The following is a 19,586-nucleotide window of genomic DNA, read 5'->3' as shown; positions in this document are numbered from 1 at the left end:
CCGCAGAACAGGGTCTTGTTGGTGGCCCAAGAGCACTGCTGACCTGCAGTGGTGCCGCCGCACCATCCAGCTGAACTCCCGCTTGCAGTCGTGGCAGTGGTTCGCCTCTGTGTCCCCAAGCCATCTCTCCTCAGCACTGAGCTTCTGCTGGAATTCCAGGGCATCTGACTTCTGCCAGAGAGCATCCTTGTCCCTGGGATAAAACCACATTAGAAGAAAGAATCCATGAGAGTAAGAGAATTGTCCTTGCTTCATTTCAGAAGACCAATGTCACTTTTCCCAAGCCCTAGATGGAAATCGCACTCTCACCTTGGAAATGCCCTTTGTTCCCATGCTAGGTCTCCTCCACCAACCCAAATATGCAGGTTCCTCACTGTCACCCTGTGTGTGGGAACACACAGGAGGCACGCCAACTGCAAGAACCGTCCAGGACTGACAAGGGTCACACGCCACTGGGCATCTGAACAACACTGAAGATGAACACTGGGGTTCACAATAAACACACTGCCACGTGGACAGAGTGTGTAAGTCTGTGCAGTACGCCCAGGAAGAATACGCTTCCGGGCTGAATCTTAATGTGCTCAGAGTCCTTCATGTCATGGTTTGTTCAAATAACCACTAATCACTGGTGATCGAAAATCTCCTAGCCTAAAAATCTGACCAGATGATAACTTCCTTTGATGGGATGATCACTCTTGGAGGTCATATGAGAAGAGTGAGCCTTTATAGAAAGGTCTGCCTGATGCACCAGGGGATGTGTGTATAGAGATGTCCTCATGGCTGCTAGTGGCCATTTTCAGGGCTTCTGGTTCCTGAAGTGGAAGTGCAGTTCTTTCACATATGGAACCTCAGCCAGCATCCTGGGGACTGATATGGTCTCAGCACTGCAGACATAATACCAGAGACACTGGCTCCATCAACAGCCAGGAACCCCAAATCAACAGAGCTCTTTCCTTAAATAAAAAAAAAAGCCTAGACATGGAAATGGCTAGCTTTTTCAAGGACACTTGAAATTGTCAGAAGGCAGGGAGACTTGTTCTCTGGACTAGTTGTGTTTTCCCAGCTAGCTCACAGCATCTGATCTTTCTGTCCCCAGGAGGCTGGGCACCCACATCTTGGACTGTGGGAATACTATCAGGAATGCCACTGGGCTTTTCCATCACAATCCTCATGAAGATGGCTGAGCAAGGAGGGTACAAATGCCCACAGTTCTAAGTCTGTAAGTTGGACACCTGCAGGCAGTATTCGTCAACTTGCAAATGAGTTGCAATTTTAATATCCTCATTTTGTAGCCCCTAATGACTGAGTAGGTCTAGGAACAGCATGCCTCTGGCTGCTAACATCATAAATAGAGGGCAAATCAGACCTTACCTGTCTCTTGAAGAAAGGAAAGACCCCAAACTGTCAGCCAATTCTTTGGTGTATTCCTGGCAGAATTTTGACCCTGAGTCTGAGCAAACCTCTAGAAGAACAAGTTTTCAACTCTGGCTCATTGGGGACTGGGTTCCACTCCCAGAAATCCCCATTGAGTTGGTCTGAATGGGAGAACCTTTTAATAAGCTTCCCTAGTGATCCCAATGAGTGGCTCTAATTCTAGCCATTGAGTCACAGGAAATGCAAGGGGCAGCCAAACATGGCACCCCAGGGGTCCAATCAGCAAAACTCAGGCTATGGAGAACCCAACCAGATGAAGGCCCGGGCTTCTTTAAAAGTAGAAAGAGACAGAAATGAGCTAGAGAGCTTGTGGGGAGACCCACAGACCAAAAGAGTTGTATGAGGCACATTGTAATTGCAATGTATGGATCTAATTCAGATACTGATTAGAAAAAAATTATAGGACAACTGGAAAAATTTGAAACTGACTAGACACTTGATGATATTAATAAATCAGAGTTCATTTTAAAAGTGTGGTAATGGTTGCTTCAAGTGGAGAGTTCTTGTGTTGAAGCAGCTTATAGAAATAGTTATGGATGAAGGGATACTGTGTCTGGCAGCTGCTTTGAATAATCTGGAAGCAGGGAAATGGGCAGGACTATATGTGAAACGAGTGGCTGGGAACTGAGCTGTGTGGAGGCTGGTGGTGGCTGGGCCAGGGGTGCCCTGTGCAGTTCTATAGCATAGTCAGAATTTTCATAAGAAAACGTTTTAAAAAGTTATGCATGACTTGATAACATTTAAGAATCAGGACGTTTCACTATTTCCACCTTCTCTTGAGAGGTAAGATGGCCTGGGGACTCTGGGCCCAATGCCAGTTGGCTCTGACTGGCAGGACACAAGGTGTTCTCAGCCTCTTGGAGCCCTTCCTGGCCCAGTTCTCATGTTCACACTGTTGCTGGGTCCCAGCAGGGGACCCTGATGCTGGGGAAAGTGGGACAGTAGAGAAGGAGGGAAGAGCTCACAAGAAAGGGGCAAGGAATGGGGAAATCCCACCAACTATTAAACGTCGTTTATTGTCACTCTTGTGGCTGGGTACAGAGAGTTTGGAAGTGATCATATGTCAATATGGAAACCCAAGCCCAGATGAGCTCTAGTGGGAACAGTGAGATCAGCCTCCTAAGGCTGCCAGGGCCCAAGCAGATCCTGGAGGCATGTGGGCCCTTGATACAGGACATGTGCAGAAAAACATGGAAGGGTCCTTTGCAGTTATCTGTCTTTAAAGAAAACCAAGTGCTGGAGAAAGTTCCCAGCTGTGTGTTGGCCTGATACTCACCTGAGCAGCTCTATCAGCCGTTCCTCAAGGTACTTCTTGGTTCGGTTCAGGTCATCCAGGTCTGCAAGCATCTTCTGGTCATTCCTCTCCCGGTCTTTCACTTCCTGGCAGAGTTTGTCATAATACTCTTGGATTTTTGCTGTGGCCTTTTCAAGTTCCTTCTGGGTCCTTGTGGAGGGGGAGAGGTAAGTTTTCTTGATTAGCCACAATGTTCCACTTTCTGGTACCTCTGGGTTCACCCTGGCCTCTAATGAGGGGACCTGTTGCCTCGTGGCCTTTCCCTCTGCACAGTGGGGAGCCTTTGGTGTCTGCTCATAGGTTATACATTCTTCTAGAAGGAGACTCTTCTCAACCCTTCTTCTAATACAAAGGGATACTCTGGGAGGGTAAGGTGACCTCAAGTTGCTAGGAACAACCCAAGTGACCTGAACTCTGCACCCCTTGGTTCTTGATCAGGGACTGAAGTTGGAGAGGGGCCTGAGAGGCAAGGCTCCTGGGGTAATGACCAGAGAGGAGCAGGAGGAACAAGAGTCAGGACAGGAAGGAAAGGCACAGCTTCCGGGAGGTAGCTACAGAGGGGACCCTCACTCCCAGGTGTCTTTTGGTACTCTACACATGGGGCACAGTCCTGAGCCCATGGCAGGTCTTCTCCCTGAGAGCACTCCACTCTGGAGTCCCTCAGCATGCCACAGAGGGAGCTGGCTGAACCAGATTGTCTTCCCAAATTCTCCCAGTGGCTAACCCTCAAGACAGTGGTTTCCAGGCTTCCTCTGCAAACCCCCAGGCCCAGCACGACATTCATAAAAGCGCACTTAAACAGAAGGTCCTGTAGACTGATTTGTACTAACCTAATCTTCCATGTTCACTGTAAAACTGTTAGTTGTTTATTAGACACTGCCCACCAAAATGAGCTCATGGGTACACAAGCACAAACTGAACTAAACAATATCAAATCCTGGGCAGATGGAATGTGCAACTTTGAGTAGCTAAAACAAATGCTCTTAGATCTTACAACCACTGTTAACAGCATTTTCAAAAGTACCAACTCAAGAGGTTCTGTTTTTTTTCCCTTCAAATTGTATTTATTATTTTCTTTTCTATTTTTAAGGTTAAAAATTGGAACCAAATAAAATGTAAGAGCATATCATGTTTTTTTTTTGACAATTGCGATGAAACCTATGTCAATAGTGTTTTAAATCACTTAACAAGAAAAAACTAGCAGCACAGGGCTGGGGTTGTGGCTCAGTGGTAGAGTGCTCTCCCAGCATGTGTGAGGCACTGGGTTTGATCCTCAGCACCACATTAAAATAAATAAATAAATAAAATAAAAGTATTGGGTCCATCTACAACTAAAAAAAACAAGAACAAAACCAAAAAAACTTCGAAAAAAACCTAGCACAAAAGGACGGAAAAAGTTGAGGTTCTCTCTGTTTAAATCACCACAAGAACATGACCTAAGGGCAGACAGGGTCCTATAGAAGAAATACACATTATAGCTACTGAACACTGAATTCTCTGGCTCTCTCATTGAGCCTGGGTCCAGCTTAGAAGACAAGAGGTGGGAGGAGGTCAGCAATGGCAGAATAGGGAAGGACAAAGTCTCAGGACAACGGGTGTGCCTGTCTTTGCTGGTGACATCCAAGCAGTTCAGTTCCAGCTACCACTGCCCCATGTCAACAGGAAGACAGCTGGCCCTGGTCCTTGGTACACTCAATCTCTTCATGGAGAAAATGGGTAAAACAATACCTTCTTCATAGAATGGGTAGGAGCATTAAATAGGTAATTATAGGTTGAGTATTCCTAATCCAAAAATCTAAAATGCAAAATGCTCTGAAAATCCCCAAAGATTTCTGGTCCCAAGCATTTTGGATAAGGTATATATATTCAACCTGAACATGCAAAGTACTTAATGTGGTGCCTGCAACATTTTAAGCATTATTTAAATGTCGGCTATCATTATCCCTATCATCATGCCATAATTTTTATCTCAATTTAGTTTTCCCCAAGCATGTGGTTAGTGTGTGCCCTCCTGGAAGTAAGAAAAAGACCCTGGTGGCTTGTGGGGCTGCAGCAGGCAGAAGGTCAACTTCTCTGAGGCATAGATCTGGAACCTGCATTCTCTGAGTTTGTGGATTTTCTCGCAAAAGGATTTCCTCATTCCAGTATGAGTGGCTGATTCTCTGAATGACTGTGCCAAACACCCCCATCCCGATAACCACCAGAGGCCACGTGCGCGGGTGGACCCAGTGACTAACCTCTCCAGGTTTTCACGCAGGGTAGCCCCCTCCTTGTCCTTCTTCAGCATGGCAGCCTGGCACTCTGAAAGACGGTTGCTGGTGAAGCTCAGCTTCTGTCCCATGTCCGCTTGGGAGGCCTAGAATGGGACATTGGGGAAGATACTCAGCAAGCACAAACCCACCAGAGATGCCACAGACACATCTATCCACCCTAGCTGGCTGGGTCCCTTCTAAAGGGAAAGGTTTTTGTGTTTTAAGTTCAAGAGGTCAAGAACCTTGCTGCATATTTGCGTGACACACTTCTCAGCACCAACTGCAACTGGTCATAGTGGTTGAAGGGTGACAGAATCTCAAGAGAGAAGATGGGGGCAGGGTGGCAGGGAGCAGGATTCACTTGTGGGACCAGCACCAGCCCTGTGTTGGCTCAGTTTACTATCACTGACTAGAGAATATGACAGAGGTGACTGAGGAGGAAGACTTCTTTCCTTCCTGCAGACCTGCCCAGGGAGTAGAAGGGGAGTAGGGACACAAACTCAGGGTGTCCATGAACTGATGACAGGTGTCTGAACTGATGGAGACTTCAGCTTGGGAACGGGAAGGCTTACAGGGAGCCCTCCTAAATGGTCCAGTGAACCCACAGGATCTCTCCTGCCAGGTCCACACGGCCACAGCCCACCTTCAGCTTGCCCACAGCCTCCTCGGCAGCCTGCAGCTGCCGGCCTCGCTCCTCAAGCTGGGCCCTGAGGCCCTTGCACTCTTCGCTGGAACTCTGGAAAGGATGAGAAAGAAACCGTGAGAGACGGGTCCAGCTCTGGGACACCTTCAGCCTTGTCACCCAAATGGGTAAAGACAAGCCACAACTCATTTCCCGTACTGTCTTCTCAATAAGCTTTAGGCTCTATTGGCAACTTTCAAATTTACTAAGGAAGGAGACTTAGCTTGGTCCTCAAACTTGAATTTAATTTCTGAAAAAGGAAAAAAGTGGCCTGTGAGCCTCATGGAGCTTTGTGGGGCAGGGTGCCCTAGGGTGCCTTCTGGGGAGGCATGTGGAGCTGCCCAAGAATGGAAGGTGAGGAGTAGCCTGAGGGCACAGAGACCTTGATGCGGACAGACTAGTGGTAAGCCCATGGCCACTGCCACGGCCTCGCTGGGTTCACTTTCTTTGAGCTGTATCAGGCATGCGGTGACTGCTGGCCTCACAAACTTGTCTGTCCCAAGGACCTTGTGAAGACGGAGTCAGCGCCCTACACTGCATCTATCGGGATAGCACCTGAAGGAGCTGGGACCACAGCCAGGGCTTGAGGTAGTCACAAACTGCTGGCTCTCTCTAGGGCTTCCAGGGGCCAAGGCAGGGCTCTGAAAGTTACAAGCCCAGTGGGGCTGGCACAAATGAGTGCAAGAGGAAACCAGAGGGTGCCTGCTGCTTTGAAGTGGGCGGCCACAGCCAGGCTCCTGCTGTCTGCTGCCATGTAGAGAAGCAAAGGCTTTTAGATCTTGAGATTTCAAAAGAAGCCACAAAACTAAATTTGTAAACATCCTGCTCTTTAAATGTTGGCTACTAATTTAAAAATGTGTGCGGTCCAATCTCATCTGCCCTGGCCTTGAGTTTAGACTTGTGGGCTAAGGCATCGCTCCCCCGTGTTCTGCCCCTAACAAGCTCCTACACAGAGAAAGGCGCTCCTGGAGCTCCGGCAGCAGGATGGGGCTCTGGTGCTGCCCTGCACCTCCAGGATATTCTCTGGCCATCCCGTCTCGGGGCTGCAGGGGTCTTCTCCCATGAACCGCAGATGGTTGAAGCTAGGATTACCTTCAGTCTGCTCTGGTAGTCCATGATCTCAGCACTCAGCTGGAACTTGAGGGTGTCATGCTCTTGCTGTGCAGCCTCCTGAAGGCTCTGGGCCTGCTGCTCCGCCTGAGCCAGCTGGGCCTGCAGGCCAGGCAGGGAGCTGGCTGCCTCCTCGGCTGCCTTCAGCTTCTCCTGCAAATTCTCCTTCTCTTGCTGCAGCCCTGCCACTTGGCGCTGCAGGCTGTCTCGCTCCCTTGAAGCTGCCTCTTTGGAGTCCCGGAGCTCCTGGGTAGCACAGGCCAGTGCTCCCTCCACCCGCTCCTTCTCTGCAGTCAGCGCACAGACCTGGATGCCGAGCTCGGCTGTGTCCGTGTTAGCCCGGTGCAGTTGCTCTTGCAGTTCAGCGTGCTCCAGCTGGGCTTCCTCAGAGCTGCATTTTGCTTGGGATAGCGCCTCGCGCAGGGCCTGCAGCTCCCGCTGCCTCTGCTGGGCCTCATCAGCCTTCTCTTCCTGCAGCGCCCCTTCCCGCTCTGAGCACTGCAGCAGCTCCTGGACGTGGGTCCTGTTGAGGGCTTCATTCTGCTCCTTCAGCTGCTGCACCAGGGTCTTGTGCTCACTCAGGACTGCCTCGGCCACGCACAGCTGGCTCTGCATCTTGTCCTGGTCATCCAGAGCTGCCTGGAGCTTGGCCTGGAGCTCTACCACCTTCGCCTGCAGCCGCTGTGCCTCCCCCTGATGGACTTCCAGCTGTGCTTGAGATACGGCCAGCTGGATTGTGTCATCTCGGGGCGGGTTGAGCCCTTGCTGGCTCAACCCTTCCTTTGTGGTGAGGGTCTCAATCAGCTGGGTCTGCTGGTGGCACTGGCTCTCAAGAGCTCTGAGCTCCTGGTTCTGGGCCTCTGCCAACTGCCGGCACTGTTCTGCCTCCTTTCGCAGCTGCTGGCACTCACCCTCCTTATTCTGCAGGGCAGCCTCCTTCTCTGCAACCTGGGCCTTCATGGCCTCCTTAGCCTTCCTGACAGCCAGGAGGCTGGCCTCCATCTGGTCTCCCAAGTGCCGGATACTGGCCTGCTCAGCCTCCAGGGAGGCCAGGGAGCCCTGGATGGCCGACTCCCGCTGCTGCAGGGCCTGGTAATCAGCCTGCAGGGCCTGTAGCTTGCCCTCCAGGAGCTGGTTGCGCTCAACCATGTTCTGCAACTCTTTCTGCAGCTCCCTGTTGGCCTGCTGGAGCTCCTCCTCCTGGGTGCCCCCTTGCCCCTGCGTGCTGTCCATCTGTCCCTTTGGCACACACTGCTGGCCCTCCTCTGGCTTCTCAGAGGCCTGCTGCAAGGTGGAGTGCAGAGGGCCCAGGGACTCACTCCTCTCACTGGTCATGGGCCGCTCTGCACCTGGCTGCTCAGCAAGCCGCTCCAACGCGCCCACCTTCTGGTTGAGGTGGTCTTTGTCCTGGATGAGCTGCTTCTTCTGCTCCTCCAGGTCACTCACATGCTGGCTCACCTGTGCCAGCTGGGTCTCCAGAAGCTGTAGCTGCCAGGTCAGGGACCTAGCCTCCTGCTCCAGCAGCTCTTTCTCCTCCCGCCGCCGCTGTTCCTCCTGCCTCACCTGTGCCAGCTCCTCCTCCAGGGTGCTCAAGTGGGCCAGTGACTCCTGCAGCTGTCGCCGCAGCTGGGCTACCTCCTGCCCCTTCCCAGATAGCTCTTCCTGGAGCAGGGCTACCTCCTTCACCTGGCGCTCCAGGCCCGCCCGGGCCTCCTCCTTCAGTTGTAGCTCCTTGGCCAGCTGCTCCAGCTGGGCACTCTGCTGCCTATTGAGCTCCTGGACCTTGGTGCTCTCCCTTTCTAGGGCTTGAAGCTTTTCCCCTAGCTCCTTGATCTTCAGGGTCGAGTCAGTGGGCATGTGCTCTTGCTGCCACTTTGTGTCCAGTGCTGGGTCTGCCTTCTGTTCAGCCCTGGCCAGCCAGTTTGAGAGGCTGGTCAGAAGGTGGTCCTTCTTGCCCAGGGAATCCCGTGCAGCCTCAAGCTCCTGTGCCAGGGGCTGCAGCATGGCCTCCAGCTGTCGCAAAGTCGAGTGGCCATCTTCCTTTGAGGCTGTGCCCAGCTCTAGGGCCTGTAGACACATCTGCAGCTCCTTCACAGTGTTCTGGGTGGCCTGGGTCACCTCCCAATGCTTCTGGAGCTCGGCCAGCAGGCCCATGAGGCGGATGTTGTCCTCTGCTGCAGAGTGTCCCCTCTCCTTCTCCACCTGTAGCTGCTCCCCCTGCGTGCTGACTGCTGCCCGCAGCTCCTGGTTCTCTCTGTCCAGCTGCTGCACACGCTCCTGCAGTTGTTTCTCCCGCATCTCCAACTGGTCCAGCTCGAGCCGCATCTCGTCAAAGCCCTCCAGTGCCTCGTTGTTTAGGGGACTGCTCAGGTCAAAGCTGGAGGCCATCTCCTGTGTCTGGGTGGCAGGGGAACACAAAAGACAAGTGGATTTTGGGTGAAGCTACCTGGAGAAGCTTCAGAGTTTAACAAGAAGTAAAAATACCTGACTTAAGGTGAGTCTAAAGGGCCATTCGAAGGACCAGACGCTTTTGCTCAAAGCTTCTGCCACAAGGAGATCAGCAGAATATTCCAAAGTGTTAAGGCCACGTGTATGAGCTCCCCTGACATGCACACGTGCCGTTCTCAGCCAGCCTCCTTCAACAGAGTTAGTTGAATGGAGGCTGGCTCCTAGACAATCTAAATTCAGTTATATTTAAACTATCCCTTACCCCCTCTACCACAACCAGGGTTAAATTGTTTCTTTCAAGATACTTTAAAACCTTTAAAGTTGGTCTGGGGCGATAGCTCAGTTGGTAGAGTGCTTGGGTTCGATCCCAGCACCGCAAAAAAAAAAAACTTTTAAACTTAAAAAGGCCTAAAAGTATTTGATTGTAAAAACCTGGACTCCAGGAAGTAGTAGATATAACTTTAGAGGTTATAGTGCTCTGGTTGGAACAACAGGTATTTGAGTTACCAGGGGCAAGAACATATTCTATTGACACAATAGCAAGGAAATCCCCAGCACTCCCAGCATTACCTGCAAGTAGCTGCTCACCAAACTACTCATACTGGAGCTTCGGCTGGGGGGTTTCCACAGGTAGGCAGAAGAGCCAGTAGCCAGTGTCCTCCTGTGAGGTCACACAACAGACATAACCTGTATTCAGAGCAGTAAACACACAAATGCACATTCATGCACAGACCTTGGTGCTTACTGTGCAACCAGGTGCTGGTAGGGGTCTGCTATGGTTTGGATATGTGAACCCCAGGGCTCACATGCTGGAGTTTGGCACCTAGGATGGCAGTGGTAAGAGGTGGTGGGACTTTTATGAGGTGTGGCCTAATGGGAAACCCTTAGATCAACTGGGGCATGCCCTTGGAAGGAACTGGGGAACTCTAGCTTTTAGCTTCCTATTTTAGAGATGTGATCTCTTGTTCCCACATATCTCCTACCACCGCCATCCACCATGCAGTGATGAAATCACAGGGGTCCTTGCCAGAGTCTGGGCCATGCTGCTTGGGGTCTTCAGCCTCCAAAACTATGAGCTAAATAAATCTCTTTATAAAGCTAGCCTGCCTCAGGTATTTCATTATAGTGATGCAAAATGGATTAACACAGGGGCACTGCCCTCCCTGACACAGTGTAAAGAGGCAAAACCCAACACTTTCCACCAAATAGCACATCTATGTAGGTCTATGACATGGACTCCATGGTTACAGCTTAAACATCATGGCTTCCCTCCACTGGCAAAAAAGGATTAAGTAAACATATTTCCAATTTTTGTTTAAATTTTCCTTGACCTTTTAGTGCCTGCCCTGATCAATCTTATAGCAAGGAGCAAGTAGAAGTTAATTTGGTAAAAGATGTCACTCTCTGCTTAGGTGCTCATGATCACCACTTTACATTATAAATATATATAGTGGCTGGAAGATCTGCTTCTAGATCGTGTTACCACACCAGACAGCATAGATAGAGAATATTTACCTTACTGCAGAAAGTTATATTGTGTAGTATGAGTCTAGAAATACAAAGGCTTGTGTGGGAACTTGTTTAGTAGGAACACTACAATCTAAACACATTTTTACCCCATTAGAATCATCTCCTATAATCTAAAAATTATTGCATTGTCAAACTTGCTAATCTCCCCAACCCAGCAACAATCCTTGTCAGTATCTGCCCCAAAGACAGTTGCATGTGTGCACAAGGAGATGAAGAGGGATGATCTTGGAAGTACTGTGACCACGGAAAAAGTGAATCCAGCCTACCTCTACAGGTAGGGAATCAGATATGCTGTGGTTACTCACACGACAGGATACTCTACATCATGGGTTGGCATGTAAAGGGCCAGACAGTAAATACTTTGGGCTTGTGGTGTATTTGGTCAACTATCACAATGGCATGAGTGCAGATGGCAAAGCTGTGTTCCACAAGGCCCTGAGGCTGCGCTTTGCCCATCCCTGCTCTATAACCATAGAAATTTACAGGCAAACACAGGTAAAAATCTCTAAACAGTCTGAAGTGAAAAAGGCAAGAGGTGAAGAGTCGCTATTTGGTGGTTCAATGTGGACAAATTTGAAAAATCTACATAAAACTATGTACAATCAAAACATTTACGGACACACACAGAGTAAAGACAAGAACATGTGGAAATGGCATGCATCAATGATGGGGTTGTGAGCACATCTGGAAAGAGAGAGAAGGGGAAGATGATGCTGGGGTTGGAGCTTTTAGCTGGATGCGTAGCATTTTATTTCTTAAAACCCCAACAAGCACCAACCTGAAGAGACTCTCAGTGGCTGAACATGGGCTAATGTAAGTTTCAAAATAAATAATGGCAGTGACAGAACGCAACCAACCCACTAATCAAGTAGGAATCCATGAGTCAATACTGATATAAATGAATAAATAAATGGGGAAGGAAAAGGTTTCCCTATGGCAGAATGCCAACTAATAATGAAGAAGGAATAATGGTGTTAGAAAATCACGGCAGGACCACCATAATGGTAGTAACTGCTTCAGACTTCCCAGGATGCTAAAACTACTAGAGGAGAGACTTTTCAGAAAGAGGATACTAGCAATCTCAAAGACTCTCCCCATAAGACACATATTGATTACAGAGGGAGAAATTACTAACTTAAGGAGAAACCCAGCAAATACCATCTTAACCAAATGATCATGGTTAACCTCATGAGTAATGAAACCAATCAAGATCATATGCCTCCGGATAAACCGGGCTGAGGACACAACATTTGAGGTACTTCTGCAAAAAAAAAAAAAAAAAAAAAAAAAAGCTTAAACTAATCTAGTGACAAGGAAACACCAGACAAACTCAGATGAAGGCACAATTTACAAAATAACCGGCCTGTGCTTTTCAAAAATGCCAGTGTCACAAAAGGCAAAGATGAGAAACTGTTCCCAGGTAAAGGCGACTAGAGAGGCAGGACCATGAACTGCAACCTGTGATCCTGGACTGGATCTTGGATTATAAAAGACATTGAGATAATTTGTAAAATATGAGGAAAGTTCTTAGATAAGAAAACAACATTCTACCAATGTTAATTTTCTGATTTTAATAACTATACTGAAGTTATAGAAGAGGATGTCTTTAGGAGATACACGATGAAGTACTTAAGAAAACAGGGAAATCAAGCCGGCAACTTCCTCTTAAATGGCTTAGGAAATAAACCAGCCTATACCCATAAAGAGAAAGAATGCTAAACAATTGCAATAAAACATTAACAACTGGGGATCAAGGTGGAGGACAGATAAGTACTCTGTACTATTTTTGCAATTTTTTAAAAATCCTGGAATGACTCAAAATTGAAGTTTAAAACAAGACATCTGAACATGGCCAAGGATTAGAGATTAAATCTTGGTGGTTGCTATGTGGTTATCATGTTATAATCAGTACTTTTCTTTACATAGAAAGTATTTCCTAATAAACAATATGAGCACTGAAATTAGAAAATCGTATTAGCCGAAAGTAAAATAAAACTGCGAATGTTAGCTTGAGTTCAACCAGAGTCTGGTGCCTGGGCCCTGCTGCCCACCAGCTGTGTGGCTTCAGGTAAGTCCCTTGACCCTCTGAACCTCATACTGCCCTTTTGAGTTTTGTGAGGACTCTCATAGTGTGAGCATCACACCTTGGCTGGCTTGCTGACCTTCAGAGAGAAAAAAAAGGAGGGACAGCAATCTTCCCAGCAACCCTGACAAGGGATAAGGTGCTTTTGCTTCAATTCCTACAATCGAGATGGCCTCCATGACAATGGAGCAAACACAGTGGGGAAAAGCCCAGATACACCTCCCTTACTCCCACACCAGCAAGTCCCTTAAAATTTCTAAAAACCTTAGGCCTCACGTCTCCACTGACTCATACCACATGGCCAGTTAGGTTGGTTTATGGTTGAGCCTTCAGATGTTATCTTAGTCACAACTCTCCAAAGTCTGCAAAATTAGCAGGCAGAGAGTTGCAAACCTGGATGCAATTTACTGAGCAAGCAAAATTGCTCTGAGTAGACTGGTGGCCATCTTCCATGCTTCAAACATCTCTTTCCCTGACTTTTTAAACCAAGTGATCCCTCTAAGTACCTGGCAAATGTCGGCCAGGCAGCATCCAAGTCATAGCCTCTCGAGGCCAGGTCAAATTGAACCTCGGTCAACTCATAGAGTTGGCCCACGATGTCAGAGCTCAGCTTTGGCTTCAGAAAGGGGCTTCTTGCATAGTACCAGTCGCTGGAGAGAAACAAAATGTGTGGGTTACCAAGTTAACAAAAGACACACATGTAAACCAATTTCATTTTCACTATAGGAGTATGAAAGTCTCAAATAAGCTTACTCTTCTTCAAAGAAATCACTACCGTGATCTGGATGTTTATTCATTTATTACTTACCAGACCTACTTCTCAAAAAGGTTGTGAAAAACCTTAAATCTCAGTTACTTGCCGAGAAAGGGCAATTTTGCTGACAGAACACTTCTCGTTTGAAAAGTAACCTTACCTTCTAGTCCTTTCAAGAACTAAATGCAAGACACTGAGCTATCTCACTTTTAATTCCCTTCCAGACACTAGTTTAAAAGCCATGCAACAGCTCTCAAGCCAGAAACACCAACCGAGTTTTGAGGTAGTGGTTGTTTGGTTTCATGTAAAGCAACAAGAACTAAAAAAGATAATTCTGAGGAGGGGAGTTAGTTGGCTGGTATCTGTGACCATGACGAAGTCAAGCTGTTCATAATGGTGCTCACCAAACATCTAGAAAAAAGTACTCTTCAAATCAAATGGGCAAATGTTTTCAACTCACACAACTCACAAGGCCTGTCACCGGCCACAGAACCCTGTCCTTAAGACACTCAACGTTAAAGGTGACAAAAGAAACAAAATGTTCCCTCATGATAGATTTTTTTTTTTTTTTTTAATTCAAAAGTAATTTCTTTGATCAACTAGAACATTCCTAGAGAGAGGTGAGGCCCCACTGGTAAAGGGTCCTGGGCAACCCCAAGAAGTCTAGCTGCTGGGGCCTGATCTGCAGCTCCTAATCTGAGGCCCACTCTCCCCTCACACTCTCAATCCTGCCCCTCTCCTTCCTCCTCTCTTCCTGGCTGAGGCTGCAACACTAGTGACCCAAAGGCTGACACATAGCCAACCTGGGCCCCACAGCATCTACACCCTTGGTCAGCTCTAACGCTCTCCAGGAAGCCCAGATGCCCAGGTAGGTACTGACAGCTGTGGCAGGTGAGGACCCAGGTTCAGTGGAGTTAAAAACCCAACAGACCATTCTGCTGAGAGGCCAAGGCTGCAACTGTCCCCAAACACTGACATCCAGGACCCACCACCCACTAGAGAAAACTCCCTGGCACTGGGAGTCAGGAGGCCTGGCTCTGAGCTCCAGCTCCACGGCTCAGCTCAGCGGGGCCGAGAGAAAGGCATTTACTGCTCTGAGTCCCCTTTCCTCACCTGTGCAAACCAGGGCTTCCTGCCCTCCATGCTAAAGGACAGTGGTAGGAGAGGCAGAGGAGGGTGATGGGTGTGGAAGGACTCAGCAGATACCTGCTACAGGTGACACGAAAGGGCACTAGGCGCAGCCGTCATTGTATTAAGAAGGGGTATCATCTATCAGTGATATGGGGCGAGGCTGTCCTGCATTTACCTGGTCACTTTGGTATTCATGAAGCACTGCTGTAAGGTGTCTGCCAACCGCTGGTGCACCAGAGAATAGCGAATAAAGGCTCTTCCTTTCCCCAGAGATGTTCGAAGCTAGAAAAAGCACATTATATAGAGAGGAAGAGCTGTTAGCTGACTCCAAATACAGACCTGGCCTAAGAGAGTACTTGCAAAAGCCAGACAGGGCAGAACACGTCCTTCAATCCTACCCACAAAGTGGCTTCACTTGTGTCCCTCGAAGGACACAAGGCACTTGATACTGTCATTTCAGAGAGTGAGGCCTGCAGTAGGGCTACACTGCAGATCTACACTGAGAATAATCTAGAGGCCAGCAGACTTGTGAAGGAAGATGTATGAATGAGATGCTCTCAAATACCTGTGGATTCTATTAGAATGCCATTCTCCCTCCTACGCGCCATCAGAATTTCTGGGTCAGACATGAAACTCTTTCATTTGGAATATTAAGAGTAAAACATGAGGGAAATGGAGGGCTTTGAAGGGATGGTACCAGCTGGCTACTGCTGGGCTTGTTTTTAAGGTGTTAGAGGGCAGGCACAGGGAAGAAGCCTCAGGGGCTTGGTGGGGACACATGTAGAAAAAGGAAGAGGGAAAAGGCAGCGGTGGTTGTGAGGGGCCTTAAAAAGATTTACTGTATGTAAAATGGCCTCCTCTGTCCCCGCAGACCAGCTATAAAATTCACACAGCTGTCAGCACTTCCCTGGTTGTGCTGGTTTCTTTCCAGATATGCCATCTTACTGTAATTAGTCAGAGCAGGCCCGGGGGTGAGAGCAGGGATCTCCAGGAGGCCCAGGCACACAGTGGTGGGTGGCACAGAAGGGCCCAGGTGCAGGCTGGTCTTTGAAGCCACCCCATAATGTTCATAACTATAAACCTAATTCAAATGAAGGATAAGGTCTGACTGGAACTTCTAAGGTTTAAAGTTACCACTTACACATGGCTTCTGAGGAGATTGCTGAAAGTCTACTGAGATGGTGATGGAGTATTCTGGTCAGAGTATGGAGTATTCTGCCACAAGGCTGCCAAACCATGGCAGCTGGGGACATGGGGCAGCCAAGATGGATGCAATAAAGGGGGCAGCCATAGAGGACACTTGAGACCAGTCTGCAAATTAGGATTTGTATTTCTGACAGGTCAGCCCTAGAAGCCAAACTGAAGTAGATGAGATTCAAACTGCACCACCCCCACCCCGCCACCACCTATCATTGTTCTTTCAGGCTCTGGCTGAGTGGGGTCAGCCTTACTCAGTGAGGCATTGGCCTCTCTCTCTTCTGACCTCCTCCAAAGGTCAGAAATGTGGTGGGAGAGCAGGTAGCAATGGTTCCACCAAAAGAAGGTCCTACACCTCATACTATGAAGATGTTGACTGAGGTCCTGGATGGAGACAGGATATATGCGGTGGAGCCGCCAGCACTGGCACACAAGTGATGTAAACAACCCAGTCACCTGTCACACCATCAGCTCAGAGCTATGTCTTCTTACTGCCAACTCAAGGAAATGATACCAGAACATGAAGTGGTTTTAAAAAATAAAAAGGTGTGAAACCTCATGACCTATAGAAGCTGTGACAGTTTTCCATGTGAGCCTGGGGTATAGCCAGGACGCCCAGATGTGAAGGTAGGCAGCGGCCTGACTTATTGACTTTATAAAAACTGCCACAGCGTGTTTGCAGATAGGTGACCTCCACAGAGGCCCAGGGGAGAATCTCAGTGACATTCCCATGTCCGAATACTCTTTCCAGTGACGGGCGAGGTGAGAAAAAAGTACTCAGAGGGACGACCAGGAAGCCCGGACAGATGAACCCCGCTGAGGAAAGCACCCCTGCCCCGAAGCCCTGCAGAATTTAACACGACCCTTCTCCCTGCAGCCCTCAGCTGCAAGCTCCCAAATCAGGAGCCTGTCCTTATTCTTGGCATACTGACCAAAATCACAGTCTTTAGAACAGTAAAACCTTTGAAATGGCGAACACTGGAGGCCATGTTTTCAATTGGGCTCATTAGTTAAACTGATTATATTTATAATATAAAAAGGGAACCATTTACTTTAAAAAGTGTTTTTAAACATCCTTTAGGGAAGGGGACAGTGGTTCCTTTGTACTACAAATGAAATATTCTGCATAGCTTTTTATATCTTGGGTCTACTTTCATTACCTAATTCCTTAATTTTTTTTATCCTCTAAATAGAACCCATATGTACTCTGCTGAGAAGTGAGTGATACGATAGCACAGGAGAGGAAATCTGTGGGGAACATGAGAGCAGTTCTGCTTTAAACTGTGCACTGAGCCAAGATGCACCCTGTTCATTGTGGTGAACCACAGTCCAAGGAGAGCCCATTTCTGAACCTCTAGAAGTGGCTTGCTACAACTTTCTTGATGTAGCCCAAATGCTTAACTCCTACCCCAAGGGAACTAACGGCTCCGACAAATGCTTCTGAGCCATTAACTTTTACCATCTTCTCTCTTGAAGACCCAGAGCACATGTGACTCCTGAGATGAACCCAAGTATCCAGCAGCTCACCCAGCTCAGCGATGTCCAAGCCATTCTAACCAGTGATATTCTACAGAGCACAGTCTGTGGCCAAGATGAAAGAACTGGCCCTACAGGAAGCAAAGCCTATGCCAGCCACCAAAAAACCATTTGAAAGGTGTGCTTTTTGCTTCTGGAAGGTCCACTTCCATGGCTCAAATTGTCTAAAGTTCTGACTGTATTATGAGGAAAGATAAAGCTTGCCAAAAAATACATTGCTTTAGCAAACATTTCATAAAGCTGGGGAATGGAAATTAAAACTAATCTATTTTAAGACTTCAACTGTCCAAAGTTATACAGTTAAAGGCTGTGGTTGCTCTGATGTAGAGGTGTAGGGATGGAAGGGAGGAGAGTGGCAACAGGACCCTTCCAGATTTTTGATGCATTAAACACTGCTTGCTTGCTCTACAGCTTGGGTGCAGCTGGTGGAAAATGCCCAGCCTCTGAAGTCAGCATATCTGGCGCTGTCATCCTCTATAAGAAAAAAACATCTTGGCTCCAGCTGACATGGCTGGGGTGAGGACAGTTCTTCTCAGAACTCAGCCTTTGCAGGAGGCCTGCCAACAAGCCTGCGTGCTGACTTCAAAGTGACTTCACACTTTCTGGAGATGCTGACAAGATGAAATGCACAAACCCTTCAGATTTCCTGCCCCAAATCTCAGGGCTTCACTTCTGGATGGACTAGGTTCATGAGAGGGAGGGAGGGAGATTCACTGGGGGTGGGGTGGGAGAGAGGCAGAAAGGGAGGGCTTGTGAGTGTGTGTGCTTGTTGCTCAGGAATTTTGTAAAATGGAAAGTCACAGCATTCTGGATGCAGGAAGCTGCTTAACACGCCAGCATGTTATGAAATGTTCCTGAGGCTCAACATCAGTCTCTTCCTTTCAATCCAGGTTCCTGGGTGAACTCTAGGGAAAGCAGCCTAGCAAACTCTAAGAAAATTATTATTATTATTATTTTTAAAGGTAGAGACATGCACTCCAAAGGGTGCTATGAGCAGAGAGTTACGATGTGAATGGCTCTGTCAGGAGACACTCAGGAATGAGCACCCCTCTGCCTGGCACACATTCAAGAGGATGCTACCCGTGCCTGGACTGGATTTGTTACTTCTTCACCTATAACCCCCGCTTCCACACTTGGCAACTGGCAGCAAAGGTCTCTGCAAGGATGCAAAACCCCGGCCAGAGGAAGCCAGGGGGTCCTCTGCTCCTCCTCTCTATTTACCTCCGAGATGGACTTGACGAATCGGATCCCATCATTGGCTCCTTTCACCTTGGCCAGGCAGGCACAGAAGTAATCCCAGTAGTCCTTCTTGCTGCCCAGGAGGCTGGCCTTCTCTTTCTGATCAAACTGGATTGGGAAAGGTAGAGAATGGGATTCAAACCCCCTACTGCTCACCCCACCATTTAAATGATAAACTATAACAAAGTGCTTCTTAGGTCTTAGCACTGGGGAATACCCTTTACTAACATGATTTTTATTTATGGTAAATTAAGATATATTAATCACAAAATGATGGCATATTTATGCCCAGTTTTTAGATAAGGAAACGGAGGCTAGAAGAGATTGGCTCAAAGTCATTTTACTAGTGATATTCAAGAATAATGGCTGCCCCAAAAGATTTAGCCCTTGAAGGGACTTCGGTGCAGGGTTCAGTGGAAGACCACGGGCTGTGCTCAACAAATGATAAAGAGAAGCAAAGTGTCTTAAGTCAATGTGAAGAGTGTTAATTATACCCCAACTTAGGGAAATGTGGTGATGGCATTTTATCCCGGTTACTCAGATCTCAAGTTTCAATGACACTTTAATACATATGTAACAAATTCAAGTAAATGTCAGCTCTGAGTCATTTCAAATCCAAAACCCAAATGAGCTTAACAACAACAACAAAAAAGGTCTATAAACATTTTTATAAAGTCAAGCAAAGAAGTAGTTGAGAAGGCGTGGGGAAGGCGAGCCCTCAGCCCCAGGCCTTTTCCTCCAGTGGCTTCCGTTCTGTTTTGGCAACATGAAATAATGGTGTTCAGAAGGGTAAAGGTACAGCTTTCCCTTGCAGTAATTTTTCCTCATTATGGAAGAAAGGTATACATATTGTTAGGAAATCCAGATAAAAAGAAGCAAAAAGAAAAAGAAAAGAA

General features: G+C 47.9%; 1 protein-coding gene across 4 annotated transcripts in view; it reads right to left on the bottom strand.

Annotated features, from left to right (window-relative positions):
• The window catches only part of FYCO1 (FYVE and coiled-coil domain autophagy adaptor 1), a 73,880-nt gene that overhangs the window by 40,045 nt on the left and 14,249 nt on the right, over window positions 1-19,586 (bottom strand). For all 4 annotated transcript variants that reach the window (XM_079115448.1, XM_079115445.1, XM_079115447.1 and 1 more), the window contains exons 4-12: window positions 18,673-18,798; window positions 14,894-15,000; window positions 13,340-13,483; window positions 9,791-9,881; window positions 6,755-9,169; window positions 5,624-5,716; window positions 4,966-5,084; window positions 2,711-2,878; window positions 44-193 (exon numbers count right to left, since the gene is read on the bottom strand). In XM_079115448.1, coding sequence (XP_078971574.1) covers window positions 44-193; window positions 2,711-2,878; window positions 4,966-5,084; window positions 5,624-5,716; window positions 6,755-9,169; window positions 9,791-9,881; window positions 13,340-13,483; window positions 14,894-15,000; window positions 18,673-18,798 — 3,413 coding nt within the window. The remainder of the gene's footprint in view (window positions 1-43; window positions 194-2,710; window positions 2,879-4,965; window positions 5,085-5,623; window positions 5,717-6,754; window positions 9,170-9,790; window positions 9,882-13,339; window positions 13,484-14,893; window positions 15,001-18,672; window positions 18,799-19,586) is intronic.

The sequence above is a fragment of the Sciurus vulgaris genome (assembly GCF_902686455.1).
Source record: "Sciurus vulgaris genome assembly, chromosome: 16".
NCBI classification, from domain to species: Eukaryota; Metazoa; Chordata; class Mammalia; order Rodentia; family Sciuridae; genus Sciurus; species Sciurus vulgaris.
Note: the sequence above shows the minus strand (reverse complement) of the source record. Positions and strands in the feature narration are given on the sequence as shown.